The sequence below is a fragment of the Acomys minous genome, assembly GCF_964271855.1.
Source record: "Acomys minous genome assembly, chromosome: 12".
NCBI classification, from domain to species: domain Eukaryota; kingdom Metazoa; phylum Chordata; class Mammalia; order Rodentia; family Muridae; genus Acomys; species Acomys minous.
Window position 1 is genome coordinate 73,868,966 of NC_140493.1, and position 18,192 is coordinate 73,887,157.

The following is an 18,192-nucleotide window of genomic DNA, read 5'->3' on the forward strand; positions in this document are numbered from 1 at the left end:
GAAGAGAGCAGCCGGCCTTAGAATAAATGTGGGCAGAGGGGATCTACGACAGTTAAATATTCTACCAACACCCCAGTGAGTGATCAGTCAAGGATCTCCAGAGACCTCGTACCAATAAGAGGCATCTATCAGCTGGGCGTGGTGGTGCATGCCTTTAATCCCAGCACTCAGGAGGCAAAGGCAGGTGGATTGTTGTGAGTTTGAGGCCAGCCTGGTCTACAAAGTGAGTCCAGGACAGCCAAGGCTACACAGAGGGACCCTGTCTCAAAAAAAACCAAAACCAAACAAAGAGGCATCTATCTATCTATCTATCTATCTATCTATCCATCCACCCATTTATCCATCCATCCATCCATCCATCCATCCATCCATCCATCTATTTAACCATCATCTTTCTAATCTGTCTGTCCACGGAGAGGGAAAGATTAATGTGGCAAATGGAACTGGCTCATGGCGCTTATGGAGACAGCAAGTCTCACAGTGTTCAGGCTAAGTTCTTAGGCAGGAGACCTGGGAAAGCGGATGGCTCAGTGGCTCAGTTCTACTTTGAGTCTGAAGTTCTGAGAATCCAGGAAGCCCAAAAGTTCCATGTGAAGGCCGCCAGGCTAGAGACCCAGTAGTGTCAGATGCTCTGCTTGAATCCAAGATGAGGAGGAAGAACCACTGTGTATGCTCGGAAGGTATAAAGGAAGAATTCTTTCTTAGTTTTTTTTTTGGGGGGGTGGGGGGGAGCAGTCAGGCTTTGGAAGAGTCTCCTGATGTGAATGCACATCTTATCGCTGCCCCTCCCCCCAGACACCCAGAGCAACACATTCCAAATGTATATCAAGGTGATACATACAAGCAACCATCACATGATGTGGAAGGAATGACAGAGCCACATTAAATGCATACCATGGCATGAGGATCTAGCGGCAGATGTTTCAGAGAAGCACAGTCCTGGCATGAGAAGTGACCCCAAAGGGAGAAAAATGCCACAAGGCTGAGGACAGGTGGACCCAGTGTATGAACAACTGCAGTTGGTGAGGGACCCACAGATGGAAGCACTCTCGGGAAGCTGAGAAATGAACACTTTTCATTAAATTGGCTTACACAACAGGGCTTGGGTAGTCCAACAATGGCTTTTTGAATGCTGGAGAGGGCTGAGAGCCTAAGAGCCGTTCAGTCCATGAGGCTGGATGCCCTAGAAGCCCCGGTCAGCCACTGGAGGCCTGGTCTTCTCCAGGTTGAGAGACCTAAGAGGGTTCTGGGGTCTGACGGTAGTGAAGAATGGAGGTAGCTCCAACCACAACTGCAACTGCAGGGTGGACTCGCCCGCCAGCAGGATGTGAAGGCAGCCAAGAGGGCAGCACTGCTTCCCCCCACCCCCCCCCCACCCCCCGCCTCAGACGACGTCTTTGTATCTGGGCTGCCCATGGGGAAGGTGCTGCTCGCTCTGGAGGAAAAGGCTTTTCCCCTTTCTGTCCTGGAAATGTCCTGAAAACAGTTCTTCTCAGAGGTGTATTTCCCAGCTGATCCCATACCCAGCAAACTGACAAGATTGTCCACCAAAAAGCATGTCTCCGTACAGCAGCAAGTCAGGAGGGGTCCTGCACCTCACTATGAGAGGGAGATTTAGATGGTAAGCAAGGACAACAGTAGGTCACAGCCAACTGAAACGTACTTAGACAACCTCAAAAATTAGTAGCATATCCAGGCTCTGGAGAGAGGACCCAGTTGACAAGCATGAGGACCTGAGTTCAAATCCCCAGCACCCGGGTAAAAGTTGGATATGTAGCTTTAGTGTCTGTAATCCTGAAGCTGCTACTGTGAAGTTCGAGGTACAGATAGGAAAATACCTGAAGATTATGGCTACCTGAAGAGTGTGGCATATGTACTGTGAAAAGCCACAAAAACCAAAGAGACAGTCTTAAACAAGGTGAAACAGCAAGGATGAAAATTGAGGTTGTCCTATGACCTTCATACATGAACTGTGGCATGTGTGCATCCACACTTATACACATGAACTTACACATGCACACAGATACATGCATGCACACCACACACACACACACACACACACACTTATTCCTTCGTTGGTGAAGAAATGGTCCAGGCCTCAGCAGCCAACAAAATACTCATGGATGACAATTTTAACGGAATATGTGCCTAAGTCATCTGGTGGACACAACAGTAACAGCAGTAACAGGGAAGCTGGCTACAGTCACAACACGCTGTGTGCTTTCAGCAGGATACGGGACTTTATATACCTTAGCCCTCCTTATTTGAGGGTCACATGACTATGGCCACAGAACAAAATCACTGATGAAAAGAGCAGGTGGCAAGTCAGAGAGAAGAGGTCCAGTCTTGTGCTTTTAGTACATCTAGTTTGGAGCAGGTTGGCCGAGGGTCTTCATCGTTGAGATCCAGGCTCTCCCTGTGTGTGGTCAGAGGGATGTTCACTTTTTATGTGGTCACAGGGAGCAGCACTCTGGGTCAGTTTCAGGCTTCCTCTGACTGAGTTCCTTAAGTTAAATCTTTTGAATCAATTGAACAATCTCTCTCTTTTCTTTCTTCTTTCCTTCCTTCCTCCCTTCCTCCCTTCCTTTCTCCTTCCTTCCCTCTCTCCCTCCCTCTATCTGTCCATCCTTTCCTTCCTTCTTTTTTTTTTTTTTTTTTAAATGTACACAGTGCTCTGCCTGCATGTACACCTGCAGGACAGAAGAGGGCATCAGATCACATATTGTAGATGGTTGTGACCCACCATGTTGTTGCTGGGAATTGAACTCAGGACCTCTGGAAGAGCAGTCTGTGCTCTTAACCTCTGACCCGTCTCTCCAGGCCCAATTAATAATAATAATAATAATAATAATAATAATAATAATAATAATAATAATAATAATAATAATAATTTTATATCTTACTTTTTACATGTGTGGGTGTTTGGAATCTGTGTATGCCTGTGCATGGTATGTGCAGTGCCTACAGAGGCCAGAAGAGGGCATCAGATCCTCCCTGGACCGGTAGTTACAAGAGGTTGTGAGCTGCCATGTAGGGGCTGGGAACTAAACCTGGGTCCTCTCAAAGAGCAGCAAGTGCTTTTTAACCACTAAGCCATCTCTCCAGCCCCTCCTTCCTTCTTTTTAAAACTCCCCTAGCAGTTTTTTGTTTTGTTTTGTTTTGTTTTTTGGGGGAAAGACACATCAGGCACCTGATGATCTGATGGAAATGAGAGCGAGGTGCTGACAATAGTGACAGATGGCGAAGTTAGGAGTCAGTGTCAGATACGTGCAGGAACCTAGGGGACCCCGGACACCAAACAGTGCAGAGAGTAAGTTGAGCATCAGAGACGCTTTGAAGAGGACAGGAAGCTAGGCGGGGAACAGACAGACAAGCCTTGACATGCCATCTATGGCACGTGTGGAACACAGTAAGAACTGGGGTAAATAAACAACAGCGGTTCTCAGACCAGGGAGCACTTTCAAACGGTCCAGGGGCCATCAATAACTGGTGGCCCGGGCCCCATCCACAGAGACTTGGATGCCGTTGGCCTGCGGATGGGTCCCAGGAGTCAGTATCACATATCTACCGAGGATGGGGAGGTATGGTCAGGAAGGTTCCTGGAGAACATGCAGGCAGGTGGTGAAGGATCCCAGCTGGGCGGCTGCCAAGCCTGCGCGCTTGCACTGCAGAACCAGGAAAGAAGGGCGCAGAGCTGACTAGAGAAATAAAGGGCTGCTGAGCCCACAGCGGGGCCAGGGTTGTCCTCGTAACTGTCCCCGTTGAGCTGCTGTTGCTTGCCACCCCCATTTAAAAGTGAAAGCCAATAGGGAAATAACATATCATAAAATAAAATAAGCTGAGAGAATGCTCAATAAAAGGAAGCGGTGGAATAAAAAAAAGCAGACAGCAGATTCAGTAAAACCTGGAGGTGGAAAAAAAAGAAAGAAAGAAAGAAAGAAAGAAAGAAAGAAAGAAAGGAAGGAAGGAAGAAAACCCCTAGGCGTACAGAATCACAACCAGGGGCCATGACGACAAAGCCACAGCTGAAAGGCAGTGCTTGCAGCTTGGTGAGTGACTCCCTGCTTTGCTCAGCCCCAGCTTTGTCCCGCCCTGGCTGGGAGAGATGATCATTTACATTCTATAGGGGAGGAAAATAAGGTTTGGGGAGATGAGGTACGCAAAGCTGTAGCTGACTAGGACAGGGTAATGTGTTCACTTTCCTGATGAGGGCTTGGAGGTTAACTTATCAAGACCAACCAGCTGGCCAGGGGAGAGCTGGGCAGTGCACTCATTTTCCATTGCTTTAGGTTTTCAAGGTATTTTTCACTGTGTGTGTGTGTGTGTGTGTGTGTGTGTGTGTGTGTGTGTGTTGTGCAAGTATGGTATGTGTGTGGTGTATGTGTATGGTATGTTTATGTGCATGAGTATGGTGTATGTATGTGTGTGTGATCTGTGTGTGTGGTATGTATGTGTTATGTGTGTGTGATGTGGTGTGTGTGTGTATGGTGTGTATGGGTGTGTATGGTGTGCAAGTATGGTATGTGTATGGTGTGTGTGTGTGTGTGATGTGGTGTGTGTGTGTGTGTGTGTGTGTGTGTGTGTGTGTGTGTATAAGCAGAGGTGGCCAGGAAGGCCTGTGATTATATACCTCTGACTTGGGCTAGGAGGGTAGCACTGTTAGTGTAATGCCTGAAGGTCTGGGTTTCATCCCCGAGCACGGTGACGCATGCGTGTAACCAAGCACTTGGGAAGAAGGGCAGGAAGATCAGGAGTCCAAGGTCAGCCTTGGCTGGCTAGTGAATTTGAAGATAGACCAAACTGCATGAGACCGTGTCTGAAAAACCAGAACCAAAACACAGACACAGAATGGAGAAATAGGTACCTTTAAGACGCTCCTGGGCCTTGAAACTGAACAGCACGGCTGAGCTTGTCAAAGTCTCTAGTAAGGGAGGCAAGTTCTAGAAAATGAGCTCACAGAGCCGGGGTTCTAGAAGGCCCTAAAGCAGGCTGGAGTCCGCTTTCTTGTTGTTCTCTTAGTGTCCAGCGCTGGAGCACTGGCAGGACCGCAAGTGGGGTATCCTGAGCTAAAGCAGGAGTTGGAGTAACAGCCACTGCTGTCATTGTCACCACTGGTCCATTTCTGGTAGGGAGGCCCCCACCCCCGATCTGTGAGCCCCTCTCTCAGTCCTGGTGATGTTAGCTACAGGGCCTTGGGACTAGCAAGGTGGTGATGAGAGTGGAGGGAGGGGTGGGTCCTGTTCTAGGATAGAGACTGGGCTGGGGGGCAAAGAGAGAGGGAGGAGAAAGGGGAGAGAGAGAAAGAGAGAGGGAGGGAGAGAGGGAGGGAGTAAGGGGGAGAGAAGGAGGGGGCAGAGAGAAAATGCATATGAATGAGGGCTTTTGTTAGCTTGTCTCTGGTCTATGAGTTACCACCAGATCAGTCCCCTTAAACCTTCCGACCTGCTGTGAACCACTCTAAATAAACGTATCTTAGATCTCTTTACTATGAAAAAAAAAATGCCATAAAAATCGCAAGCACTCACTGGGTAGCAGTGAACTTGGTTTCCTCATCTGTACATTGAGGGTATTAATCCCAGCTCTTTGAATGGTTAAGAGGATTAGATGAGAAAATGCCCACAAAACACCTGGTCCTACAGAGTTGATGCACTCAGGGAGGGTAACAATTATCTCCCTCCCCGCACTTTGAGAAGGGCTCACACCCTGGGCCCACGACTTCAGTGTACATGAGTTTAAGACGTATCATCTGCTGAGCAGCCACTCCACGCCAGCAGCTCAGCTTGCCTTTCAAGACAGGAAGATAAATAGGACCAAGCTGTTGTGCTGTGGAAGTTCACCTTGGCTGGGGGCTGACACATATTCCAATCCAGTATGAAGACAAGAGTTGCTCTACGTGTCTGGGGGAGGTGGTCCCTGCCAGGAAAGCCTCACTGGGGACTCCCCTTAGATGCGATTGATCCTTGAAGCATTAATCGGAGCCATCTGTGCAGAGACCGCTGGATTGCTAGACAGTGGCTATTGCCAGAAGAGGGAGCAATGGGGAGTCATCAGAACCGAAGGTGTGAGTGAGTGAAGGACACGATGGCTTTACTGGGTCCCAAAGGGGCCGCTGGACCACGGTTGAGAGCAGTGACAGGAGAGCTGTTGGAAAGCGCTCCCCTTGCTAGGCTCTGCACTGCACTCCATTCTGCAGCCTGTGATGTGTGTAGGAGAGTTTGGAAGAGGTCAAGAAGACCGAGCATAAGGAAACCATGCGGGAAGGTGGGGTGGGGCTTTGCACTTAGGGAAAAATTGTGCCCTTGCAGGGAAGGGTCAACAGAACCTTGGCATTGGCTGGCTCTGGGTGGAGGGAGAGTGTAGGCTGGAGAAGTGACAGACAACGTCCACGTTCCTATTATATTTGAGTAAGTGGGTGCTCTGAGATGCAGAGGGAAGACAGTAGCAAGAAGCTCAGAGCTTAGTGGGAACACTGTTTCTCTTGGATGAGTTTAGTTTTTGGGGGTGACTGCGGGGTATTGAGAAGAGGTGTCCAGTGGTCAGCTCCTTTTCAGTTCTTGGAATAGAAGGCCCTTACCCCCTGCAGCTGCTGTTAACAGCAGCGGTGCCCTGGGCCTTCCTGATGTGGAAGAAAGAGGGAGGGAGGGAGAGAAAGAGAGAGAGAGAGAGAGAGAGAGAGAGAGAGAGAGAGAGAGAGAGAGAGAGCGCTCCAGGTAGGAAAGACTGGAAGACATCAGCATTTAAGACTGTGTCAGAAGCGGGTTATGCAGTGGAGGAGGAGGAACTAGGCAGTGAGGGAGGAAGAAGCCTGGATGAGGGGAGCACGGTGGGAACCAGCGGATCTCTGACTCCAACAGGGAAGCAGTTGGCAGGAGAAATGCCCCCATGAACCCCCCCCCCTGCCCCCCGTGAGATGAACCAGCACAGGTCTCAGTGGGTGGTGGTGGGAAAAACCGTATGACTCCAGATTAGCGAACAGGAGGAGCGAGGTCCTAGCGGTACACGCCTGCGATCCCAGCAACTCATGAGGCCAAGGCTGGACGATTGTAAGTTGAAAGTCAGTCTGGGCAATTGGCAAGATCTTGTCTCAAAATAAAACGGATGCGGGGACCGACCAAGGCACTGGTGATGTAGCACAGAGGTGGAATACTTCCTCGGCGTGTGAGAGACCTTGGGTTTGAGCTCTGATATTAGGAAAGAGAAACAACAAGGAAAAGGAAAAAGAAAAGACAAGACGAAGGAACAGGAAGACAGTGGGTGACTTCCTCTCGGACATTTGGATGAGAAGAGCAGAAAAGAAGGATCGGCACAGACAAGGATAAGAGACAAGTGGAAACAGTTTAAGAAGCGGAGGCTCTCAGCCTAGGCATCTGCACGGAGTGAGGAGGAACGGAGAGAGATGAGGTTCGCGGATACAGGGAGAGGAGAGGGCATGCCTGGCAGCACGGCTGGGAAAGGAGGAAGAAGTGAGCTCAGAGGAACATGGTGGATGCTTTGCTGAGCCCAGGTTGAGAAGCCTGTCACGTGGAAATCCGGAGGCCCAGAGAGGAATGCAAAGAAGAGCAACCCAGAAGGAGTGAGGCCAACATCTCCAGATAACCCCTTACGAGAACTCTGGAGCTAGGGAGTGCTCACGGAGGCTGGGGGTGAGATCCTGAGATGTGCATTTCTCTGGCTCCGGAGTCTGAGCCAACCTGGGTGTGCTGTTTTAATACCGAACGGGAGTGCTGATCTGGTGGTGGACTCTTCTTATCATTGGGGGCAAATTGGCCCAGGCATGAAGGTCACTTCCTGGGAATGAGAAAGGAACCTGGGAGTAAAGCAAGATGGTACCGCCAACGACAGCAGCGTGCGCCCTGGTGACAGGGTGTGGAAAGCCCCTGATGAGCGTGAAGGTGGGTGGGTGGGGGTTGCTGAGGCAGGAAGAGGGAAAATAATTCTGCTCTTCTTGGTGCAGTAAGGGGTCACGAGGGAACTGAGAAGTAGGACCCTCAAGGGTCACAGTGGGGGGTTTTGAAGGCCTTTTGATGGAGCCGAGGGAAAGCTGATCAAAGACACGCATTAGCATGGGCGCTGGTTCACAAGGCGGCCCCTGACGCGAAGAGCCGATACTTTTCACTCATTTTCTACTCTTTCAACTGTTTTCTGAGGCAGGTGCTATTCATTTCCCACCATCTTATAGATGAAGAGAAAGAGTCGCGGAGAATGTCCTACACCCGAGACACAGGAAGGAGAGGAAGATGGCATAAACCTGTCACGTGCAGAGCCATGCCTTACCACTTTGTCATCCTTGACATTTAGGGTGGGAGGTTGGAAAACAAGAATACTCATGTTTTTCTTTTTTTTTTTAAATTTTAATTAATTAATTAATTAATTAATTAATTATTTTAATGAACAGAGTGTGAGCCTACAAAGTAGCAAGTTCCCTCGTGGTATTTTTAAAAAATACATTCTTAGTTTGGGTTGATCTTCCCCCTTTCTCCCATCTCCCTGTCTCGCCATCCCAGGCTATATTCTTCTGTCTCTAGTATTCCCTTTCTACCTTCTTTTTATTTATTTGTTTGTTTGTTTTTAAGGTTTAAGCATTTTAAATTATGGGTATGCGCTCATCTACGGGCACTTGAGTTCTGGTGCCTGTGGAGGGCATCGGATACTCTGGAGCTGGGGCTACAGGTGATGTGAGTTTCTTGGTATGGATACTGGGGACCAAATTCAGGCCTCCCACAAGAACACTGCATGGTCTCAACCGCCGTGCCATCCCTCCAGCCCTCACCCCTTCCACTTGAATATTGCACAGAGAACACTCGGTTTGGGAGACCATGTGAGTGGTTCCATCTTTGCTGTTGGGATGGCAGAGAGGAAGGATTGGTGGGCAAAGTGTATGAGAGGCCTGGGTGGATGTGTTTGATGGCATGGCCAGGGAGAGACTGGAGCAGACGGCTGCAGAGTGGGGGAAGTATGAACTGATGACAAGATGGGGAGATGGCAAGGGCATATGAGGTGACAAGGACAGCGGAATTGAAGGCCATCAGGCCTGAGGAGGAACCACGAGGCTAAAGGTCAGCAGTGGCTGAAGTCCCTGTGACATGGGGATCTGCCAGCAGAGCCGAGTGACAGAGTAGAGTAGAGCAAATGAGATGGGTGAGTTTTGGGGCGCTCCTGCAAGGTGAGGGGGGGTGGTGAGGATGGAGATTTCGGCACTGCTCAGTATCAGTGTGTGGAAGGAGGAGGGCCTTCCACGTGGGAGGGTGCCACGGGCGCCATGCTGATTGTATCCCCGACTTAACTAAAGCTGGCAGATAGAAGCCAGGGGCTGGAAGGGAAACCCCATGAGTGGGGCTCCAGGAACTCTATCCAAGGTCTCAGGAGCATGCCTTGTGTCCCCTCAGGGAGGGAGCCTTGTCTTCTGGCTGCCCTTTCACTTCTCTCCCAGGCTACACTCAGGCCCTGTTGTTTCCTTCTTCTTCCAAGGGGCAGCTGTCTAGACTCTTGGCCAGGGCAGGTGAACTGCCTGCCATCCCATAGTTGAGTCCTCTACTCCTGCCACGACGACGACGACGACGACATGGAAGCTAGGAGCCAGGCTTCCAGAAGACAGCTGTGTCTGCCTAGGATCATTTGGCTGGCCCTGGCCTATCTGCTCAGCTGCCTGCTTGCCTCCAGCAAGGCCAAGGTCTTCAGTCGCTGTGAGCTGGCCAAAGTGCTGAACGACTTCGGTCTGGATGGCTACCGGGGTTATAACCTGGCTGACTGTGAGAACCTTCTTTCTCCCTCCACTCACGCCTCTGTCTTTCCTCCTACTCATTCAAGGGTCTTGGAGGCTTTGGGGGGTATAATCCTTCTTTGTAAAAATCAGAACTCAACAGATGGACAGCACCCAGGCCCGAGTTAACCACATACTAGGCAGGCATCAGGCAGCCAGATTCCAACCATCGCTGCTGGTAGCCAGGAAAGGAACCAACAGCTTAGTAGGTTACACTTTATCTTGGCCATGAGGATCGAACACGCCTGCTGAAAGTTAGATGGCAAATTCAACAAGCATTGTGAACTAGTGGCGGTCTCAGGAGTTTGTAAACTACAGCCACAGCTGGATTCATTTTGTCTCTAGTCCTGGCCTTTGTAGAACCTTTCTGCATCTTCCTAATCTTGCCTCTAAATATTCATTTAACAAATGCAGCAAGGCCTTCTATATACTGAGCAATGGGAGAGTGGGAAGATGGACATCCTGAGTCAGGAAGGCTAAGGCCCAGTCCTGACCTTTGCTTTGAGGCAACTGTATGTAACCTTGGGGAAGTCACTTTGACCTCTGACCCTAGATTGATGCATCTGCAAAGTCGATGGGAGGGTACCCCCTGTCGTCTCTGTGGGGCGGAGGGGGCCGGTGTGTAGGAGTTGATTGTGAGCACTTTGGTCTGTGATGGGTCGCCCACCTGACCTCAAACCCCGTGTCTGCCCTTGGTAGGGATCTGCCTTGCGTACTACACAAGTGGCTTCAATACGGCTGCTGTGGATCACGAAGCTGATGGAAGCACCAACAGTGGCATCTTCCAGATCAGCAGCAGGAAGTGGTGCAGAAATCTTGCCTCAAATGGCCCCAATATTTGCCAGCTGTACTGCACAGGTAGGCCAGAGCTGGGCCCTGCCCGAGCCTTCACTTTTTTGTAGTTTAGTTTTCTTCCGCTTTCCTTGTCTCTGGGTGATGATCCCCCAGGAGATGGGTAAGAGGGGCAAGCAGGGAGGGAAGGGCTTCTGTGCATATGATTTGGGGGTACGGGCTGGCAGATGGCCTTAGAGCTACAGGAATGGAGGGAAAAATGGGAGAGGGGAGGGATGGGGTAAGATCTGTTTCCAGAGGTGGAGTGAGGGGTGCATGTGTGTGTATGTGTGTGTGTGTGTGAGAGAGAGAGAGAGAGAGAGAGAGAGAGAGAGAGAGAGAGAGAGAGAGAGAGAGAGAGAGAGAGAGGGAGGGAGAGAGAGAGAGAGGGAGAGAGAGAGAGAGAGAGGGAGGGAGAGAGAGAGAGAGAAAGGGAGAGAGAGAGAGAGAGACGGAGGGAGAGAGAGAGAGAGGGAGGGAGAGAGAGAGAGAGGGAGGGAGAGAGAGAGAGAGAGAGAGAGGGAGGGGAGAGAGAGAGAGAGAGAGGGAGGGAGAGAGAGGGAGGGAGAGAGAGAGAGAGAGATAGAGGGAGGGAGAGAGAGAGAGAGAGAGAGGGAGGGAGGGAGAGAGAGAGAGAGAGAGAGAGAGAGAGAGAGAGAGAGAGAGAGAGAGCGTGCACCCTGTTCTCTGCCCCCTCACTGTATTTCTCTCCTCTCCTCCCATCCCAGACTTGTTGAGTGCTGACCTCAAGGATTCTGTCATCTGTGTCATGAAGATAGTTCAAGAGCCCGAGGGTCTGGGCTCTTGGTGAGTCCCTCCCATTGGAATCCATGCTGTGGCCTGGGATGGAGGGTAGCACCAGGGACCTGGCTGGCCGTCTATGAGTATGTACTTTGTCCTAGGCAACACGTCCCCATAGCTTTATGAACTGAACCTCACAACCAGTGTTGGGGCTTAGGAGACCCAGATAATTACTGATGACACAATCAGGGGTAGGTGAGATATGGCCCAAGAGAAAGAGGAGGGATGGAGATGAGTCAATCTGGAGCTATTTTGGACACGTTCCTTGAAATGGCCACCTCTTGGTTAGTCTGAGAATAGTCGAAGCCCTAAGAAGTGAGTTTGGGGTAAGGCCAGCTCTGTAGGACACAGAGTGTGTTTATAAAGTCAAGAAGAGGCAAGGCAGGCTCAGGTACTATCCTGAGAGCCTGCAGCCTTGGTACCACTACTGTGGAGTACAAGACCAGATCCTAATAGATGAAACCAAAGAACATCTGTTCCCCACTCTGAGTGAATTCCTGGCATGGATGACTCTTGAGTGTCTGAGGCTAATAATGGAGGAAGTGGGCCCAGAAGGTTCAGTGCTGCCTATCCCTTTTACTCACATGCACTGGGGCTGCAGGCATGCAAGGGCCAGGTAGGTTCTGAGTGTCAGAGACAGCTGAAATCTGTTTTTTTCTCAAGTATCTTATAGTGATTGGGAAGGACAGGCACTCTCTTATGGCTGAGGGCTGTTTAGATGTCTTTCTGGTGCACTACTGAGCATGAGGCTCTTTGACATTGACATCATAAAGGCCAGCATTCTTCAGAGCTTGGGATTCTTGAGAACGTTGGACCCCAGGACCTTCTGACTTATCTTCCTCAAGATGTCAGATGTGATGGGACTGAGGAGACATTTAAGTCCCTGATGATTGCTCATCATGCAAGAGTGATGTTCTGATGCCCAGAACATAGATTTAAAAGCTGGGCATGTTGGCATTTGTAATCCTAGAACTAAGGAGGCAGAGAAGACAAATTTCTGAGGCTCTTTGGCCAACCAGCCTAGCTTAATTGGTGAGCTCCAGGTTCAGCAAGAGATCCTGTTTCAAAAAACAAGGTGGATACCTCCTGAGAAATGACACCCCCCCCCCCACACACACAGAGAGACATGCGCACATGCACACACCAAAGGAATGATCCCAAAAGAGTCAACTAGTGGAAAGCCCTACATTGGCAACCAAGAAATGCTGACTGTGCATGTATCCATGGATACATGGATAAGTTTACATCACTTCCTGAGTTCTTCATTTGGAAAACAGGGGAGATGTCTACCCATTCTACATAATAGACCATCTGGGGATAGGAGGGAAGTAGTCATCAGTGGGTAAAGGGTGTGCTGGCATGTAAACTGTGAAGGGCTATTCACGTGCAAGGTGGTCTCACTGTCCCCAGAAGCTCTTGAGTGTAGGAAAGGAGTTTTGTACTTGGGCTCCAGATTGAAGCTTGTAACGCTTTGACGAGGACCCGTGGTTAAGTTTCAGCATCCTCGTTTCTATCTTCAGTGGTAAAATAAGGCAATTAGGTGTTGGCTTTTTTATGGCCATTCTCTTCCTTAAAAAACTTTCTCCTAGGTGATTGCTTGCTGCTTAGCTCGGCCTACTTGTTGCTCTGCATCCTCGTAGCCCCCGTCCTTGCTTCTCGTCAGTATCGACCTGTGTTTCTCCTGCTCTCTGAACAGGATGAAGGGCGGAAGCTGATGTGGAATCTCTTCCTCCTTGTTTTCTCTCCCCAGGGAGGCCTGGAGGCACCACTGCCAGGGCAGAGACCTCAGTGACTGGGTGGATGGCTGTGAATTCTAGGACCCCCTCTGGATGATCCAAGCTACACACAGTTGGTTGGGAAGTGTGGATTTGCTCCTGACCCAGGCTTGGGAAGACAAGCCAACTGATAAAAGTGTAATTTGACACAAGCACATGTCTCCATTTTCTGAGGGTCTGCAGGCGCCCAGCTGGAGCCAAAGCTGCCTCTTGTCCCTCTGTCCGTCCTCTCACTTGATTACCTGGGCTTGGCTTCATGAGGACTTCAAGAAGCCCGTCATGGAAGGCTTGAGGACAGGGGCAGTGCCTACCTTCTGCATACCTGGCAGAGTTTAGGCCTAGAGTTGCCGAAGTTTAACAAAGACCCAAACCAAACCAACCAAACAAACAAAAAAATAGGATGCTCTGGTTGAATTTGAACTTCAGACGCAGAACAAGCAGCTTGAACATCAAGTTGTAATTGCAACCTTGTGTGGCTCATACCAACATTGAAGAACCTGCTTGTGCATCTGAAATTCAATTTTAACTGGAAGCTGCTGTATCTTTACCTGGCAACCCTAGATTAGCCTGGTGTTGTGAACTCCTGGTATATTTGGAAAGGTCTCGGGAGATGCTTGCTTTCTGCAGCTGCGACTGCAGAGGGCAGCCACCATGCTGTAGCTCTCACTCTGGCGTCCTGAGGTGGTGGAGAGTGACTGCAGGTGAAGGGCCACAGGGGTTTCCCCAGCTTTTATTGGCCACCTTGCTCCTTAGTGCCCTCTAGGGGCGGGTGTGTGGTGTGTTCAAGTGTCACTGATATTAATAGCTGGTCACTTCCTGGAAGGGGAAGTTATCACGCGCTACCTACCTTTAAGACGGGATGAGGCTTGCCAGCGGTTTTAAGGTATAAAAACGCAGAGTGCCTTTTCCAGTGTGTGGTAAGTTCGGAGGAAGGCGGCACTGCTCCCACTGGCAGGGAGCTCTGTCTCAGTTACCTGTATTTAAAGGAGCAAGGTAGGTGAGTCTAGAAACTGCTGGAATAGCAATTGTCTTAGTTAGGGTCACTATGGCTGTGATAGAACATCATGACCAAAAGCAACTTGGGGAGGAGAGGATTTATTAGGCTTACACATCCACATCGCTGTCCATCACTGAAGGGAGTCAGGACAGGAATTCAGACAAGGTGGGAGCTAATGCAAAGGCCGTGGAGGGGTGCTGCTTACTTGCTTGCTCCCTATGGCTTGCTGAGCCTGCTTTCTTATAGAATCCATGACCTCCAGCCCAAGCATGATCCCACCCACATCGCTGGGACCTCCCACATCAATCACTAATTTAGAAAACGTTCTACAGGTTTGCCTACAGCCCAGCGCTGTGGAGGCATCTTCTCAGTTGGGTTCCCTCCTCTCAGATGACTCTAGCCTGTGCCAAGTTGACATAAAATTAGCCAGCGCAGCACTAGAAATGATGGGAGGATGGTGTGTGAGGAGGATGAGCTTTGGTTTCAGATTGTAGCATCCTCTAGAAGAGTGTTCACTGGACCTTGTGTGTGTGTGTTAAACCTTAAGGTGAGGCATGGTTGGTGGCTCCTAGGGAGGTGTCACCGTAGTATGTTCCCAACAGATACTGGAGGGTTGGCTGAGCATCTACGGCTGATGGAATAGATGGGTTTCCATCTACAGCTGGACTGGTCAATGGCTAACAAAACAAGGGAGCTGTTTATCCAAGTGGACAGTGATAAAATGTCCTGCTAAGAGGTGACATTGATGACTAATGGATCTATTAAATCACACAAGTCCCCTGTGCTGACCATGCGGCATGCATTATCTAATTTATACTCTGGGATGATAATAGTGATGCGGGTACCACTATCATCCCCATTCTGTAGATAAGGACACAGGTATAGGGAAGGGCAATTTGTACCCAAGACCCCTACATGGATAAAGGGTCAGAGACCCAAGTCTCATCCGTCTTGGATGCTGTAACTTCGGATGTCTGTGTCTGCATTGCCTGATTGCTCCAGTGGGCCTTGGAAAAGGAGCCCAGCAAAGGGTGGAATGTGGTCCCCTTGGAACCAAGGGGAGAGTTGTTAAAAAGGACGTGGAGGCTGCTGTCACGGCCTCGGGTGAGGCTGAGCAGTGCCAGGTCCAGACAAGGGGACCCTAGAGGCTTTGGCTAAGGAGTTGACTGGGAACGGGTAGAGACAGAGAAGGAGTGACCAGGCGTGAGTGCTCTGATCAAAGTTCGGAAGGTCTGGCTTATGGTGATGGTTGACTCTGTTGGCTCCCCCACATGCACTTCCTAAGAGAAATGCTCAGCTATGCTGGGAACCCCGGTGTCTCCCCATCACTCTCCCCTACAGTCCTCTGCTCACAACATTTTGTGTACTTTCTTTTTTTTTTTGGTTGCATGTGTGCCCTCCCCCCTTCTCTGTATGTCTGTGTGTGCAGGCACATGTGGAGCTCAGAAGTGAACCTTGGTGGTGTTCCTCAGGCACTGTTCACCTTGCTTTTTGAAACAGGGTCTCTTACTGGCTCATTGATTAGGGTAGGTGGGTGGGCTGTGGGCCCCAGGGGTCTTTCTGTCTCTGCTTCTCTGGCATTGGGATTATAAATATGTATCCCCTTGACTGGCTTTAAAAGAAGAGCGGGCTTTGGAGACTAAGCACTTCTCGGCCTCTGGCCTTAACAGCTCTGGAAACTCTCCCACCTTCTCCCACCCTCGGCTGCACTTACTCAAGCCCTCGTCTCTCTCTGCTGGACCAGTTGTGATGGCTTCTCAGAGGTTCCCTGTCTCTCACCTTGTTCTCAGCCCTGGCACGCCGCCGCCTCCAACCTCGCCTTGCGCGTTCTGACCACAGTGTCTTTTCTCACCTTCAGCTTGACACGCGTTGGCTCTTGGTATAGGAGGGCTCAGGTGACCAGAGTTGTCCCTCAGCCCTTTTGAACTTTGACCCCAGCGGCTGTGTGTGCCGGAGGCGAGTCCCCCGATGAGCATGCTTTTGGTACTTTGCTTCCCCATTCCTTATACTGCTCTTCACTGACTCTATGCTTTGGATGCAACAAGCCACAGGAGGGCCTTTGCAGCTCCCAGGAAGGCCATTGCATCAGGCTTCTTTCTTTCTTTTTTTCTTTCTTTCTTTCTTTCTTTTTTACTGATTTATCCTTTCTTCAGTCAGGACTTCCCTTAATCTCACCTTCTCAGAGTGGATCTCTGACAACCGGAACTGAAGGAGGCACCTCACTGTCCTTGTCACTACTTTATCAGGTCTCTCTGTCAGCCATGATTTCATGCACATCTGAAAACACATCTACAGACACAGACACACAGACACACAGACACACAGACACACAGACACACACACACACACAGACACACAGACACACACACACACACACACACACACACACACACACACACACACAGAGTCTCTTTTACTAGATTATAAAGCGCAAAGAAAACAGAGACTTTGTGTGTTTCTTTTGTGTCCAGCGTGTAGAACAGCCGAACAGATTACCCAACAAATAGGTGAACCTGCTGAAGGCCCAACTGGTATGTGAGCATCAACTGACACCAGCAAACATCAAATGAGTGCCTACCAGTCACTCGTGTCGGGAAGTTCAGCATTCCTTTGGGGCTAGAAGAACTAATTGGTCACCCTGAATGCTACAGGCAGAGAAGTGACCATCACATTGCTTGGTACAGTCAGACTCACGAAATGTCCCCTGTGTGCTTTCCTGAGCTTTGGGTGGACCAAGCTCCAGCTGCCTTGGGGGACCAGTGGGGTGCCTTCAGGCACTGCCTGCCTGGAGACCTGCACTGTGTCCCTTTCACTATTTGCTGAGATTGGGGGGGGGGGGGAGAGGAGAGGAGAGGGTATGAAGAGAGGGAGGAAAATGAGTTTGGCTGAAGTGGCAGAGGTTTCTATGGATGGGGGGTAAGCGGGGGGAGTACCATGTTCGGTGTCTCCATTCCAGGCTAGAATGGCTCTAGGAGACAGATTTGAAGCAGGGTTTTCTTTGTCATTAACCAAAGAATGAAGCCATGCTCGGGGGGATGCTGGGTTAGCTGTCCCCTATCTGTAAGTGCAGGTCAGAGGCATGGCTCCTGGCGGCTCTCCTAGGCTTTGCCGATGCCCTTCTTTGGCAGATGGCACAGTGAACACTCTGAGACCTGGAAGGTGGCCTCTGCTCAGATAAAACTCTGCATTCCCTGAGATCCTTGAGTGGTGTTGTGTGTGCTACCACCTCCTGCCCTTTGCTTGGCCAGACACTGAAACCAGAACACCCTCTTCTCACCAGCTGGTGTGTGGCCAAGAATCCTCTGCCGCTTCAGCCATCACCAATCTCGACAGAGCCAGCATATGTGGGATGGGATGTCTGTCTTTTCTGCCTTAAAAAGGTCAGGCACCACAGGGGAATTTCCCAGAGTTTGCCTTAGAGTCCCCTTAGTCAACAGAGGAGGGGCCATCCTCATTTTCAGAAGAAACTCCACCCTTTGAAAAGGTCTAGAAGCCAGGCGCGGTGGCGCACACCTGTAATCTCAGCACTCTGCGGGGGAGGCAGAGGAAGATGGATCGCTGTGAGTTCGAGGCCAGCCTGGTCTACAAAGCAAGTCCAGGACAGCCAAGGTTACACAGAGAAACCTCGTCTGGGAAAAAACAAACAAACAAACAAACAAACAAACAAAAAAACCAAAAAAACAAAAAAAGAAAGAAAGGAAGAAAGGTAAAGTTCCAAAGCTCAGCTGACATGATACAACTCGTGCAGTTGAAGGAGCATGAAGTTGGATCCACAGTGGGGATGCTCTGAGAGGAGTTGGAGGAGGAAAAAAAAAAAGAGCATAGTCAAAATATATTGTATGAAAAATTTAAAAAGAATTCTCTTAGTGTAGGGACCCCCAGGACCTGGCACAGTACCTGGCACATAGTAGGCCCACAGAAAATGCGTATGACGTGGTGAACTCAGGGTACTGATGTCAGCTGCTTTCTCGCTGTCTCGAGTCTATTGGAGCTGGGTAAGAGTGGATGCCCAGCAAAGATTCTGTGTC

At 50.0% G+C, this 18,192-nt stretch overlaps 1 protein-coding gene and 1 long non-coding RNA gene across 3 annotated transcripts; one reads left to right on the forward strand and one right to left on the reverse strand.

The window, feature by feature from the left end:
• Nucleotides 1-1,078: 1,078 nt before the first annotated feature.
• On the reverse strand, nucleotides 1,079-4,922 carry LOC311578729. Its single transcript, XR_014772949.1, has 4 exons — nucleotides 4,865-4,922; nucleotides 3,449-3,665; nucleotides 2,250-2,416; nucleotides 1,079-1,599 (listed from the first exon to the last, which is right to left on the reverse strand). It is a non-coding gene; the product is annotated as an uncharacterized lncRNA (long non-coding RNA).
• SPACA3 (sperm acrosome associated 3) lies at nucleotides 4,032-13,309 on the forward strand. 2 transcript variants are annotated; one of them, XM_084748753.1, is made up of 6 exons: nucleotides 4,032-4,049; nucleotides 5,020-5,125; nucleotides 9,469-9,749; nucleotides 10,460-10,618; nucleotides 11,320-11,398; nucleotides 13,143-13,309. In XM_084748753.1, exons 3-6 carry the CDS (start codon nucleotides 9,563-9,565, stop codon nucleotides 13,207-13,209), a joined length of 492 nt encoding a protein of 163 aa, XP_084604879.1. In that variant the 5' UTR covers nucleotides 4,032-4,049; nucleotides 5,020-5,125; nucleotides 9,469-9,562; the 3' UTR covers nucleotides 13,210-13,309. The 2 variants fall into 2 exon arrangements, 1 of the variants encoding a protein (XP_084604879.1); XR_014772948.1 differs by lacking the exon at nucleotides 4,032-4,049 and having other exon boundaries at nucleotides 4,947-5,125; nucleotides 11,320-11,475; nucleotides 13,143-13,282.
• The last annotated feature ends 4,883 nt before the right edge of the window (nucleotides 13,310-18,192 follow it).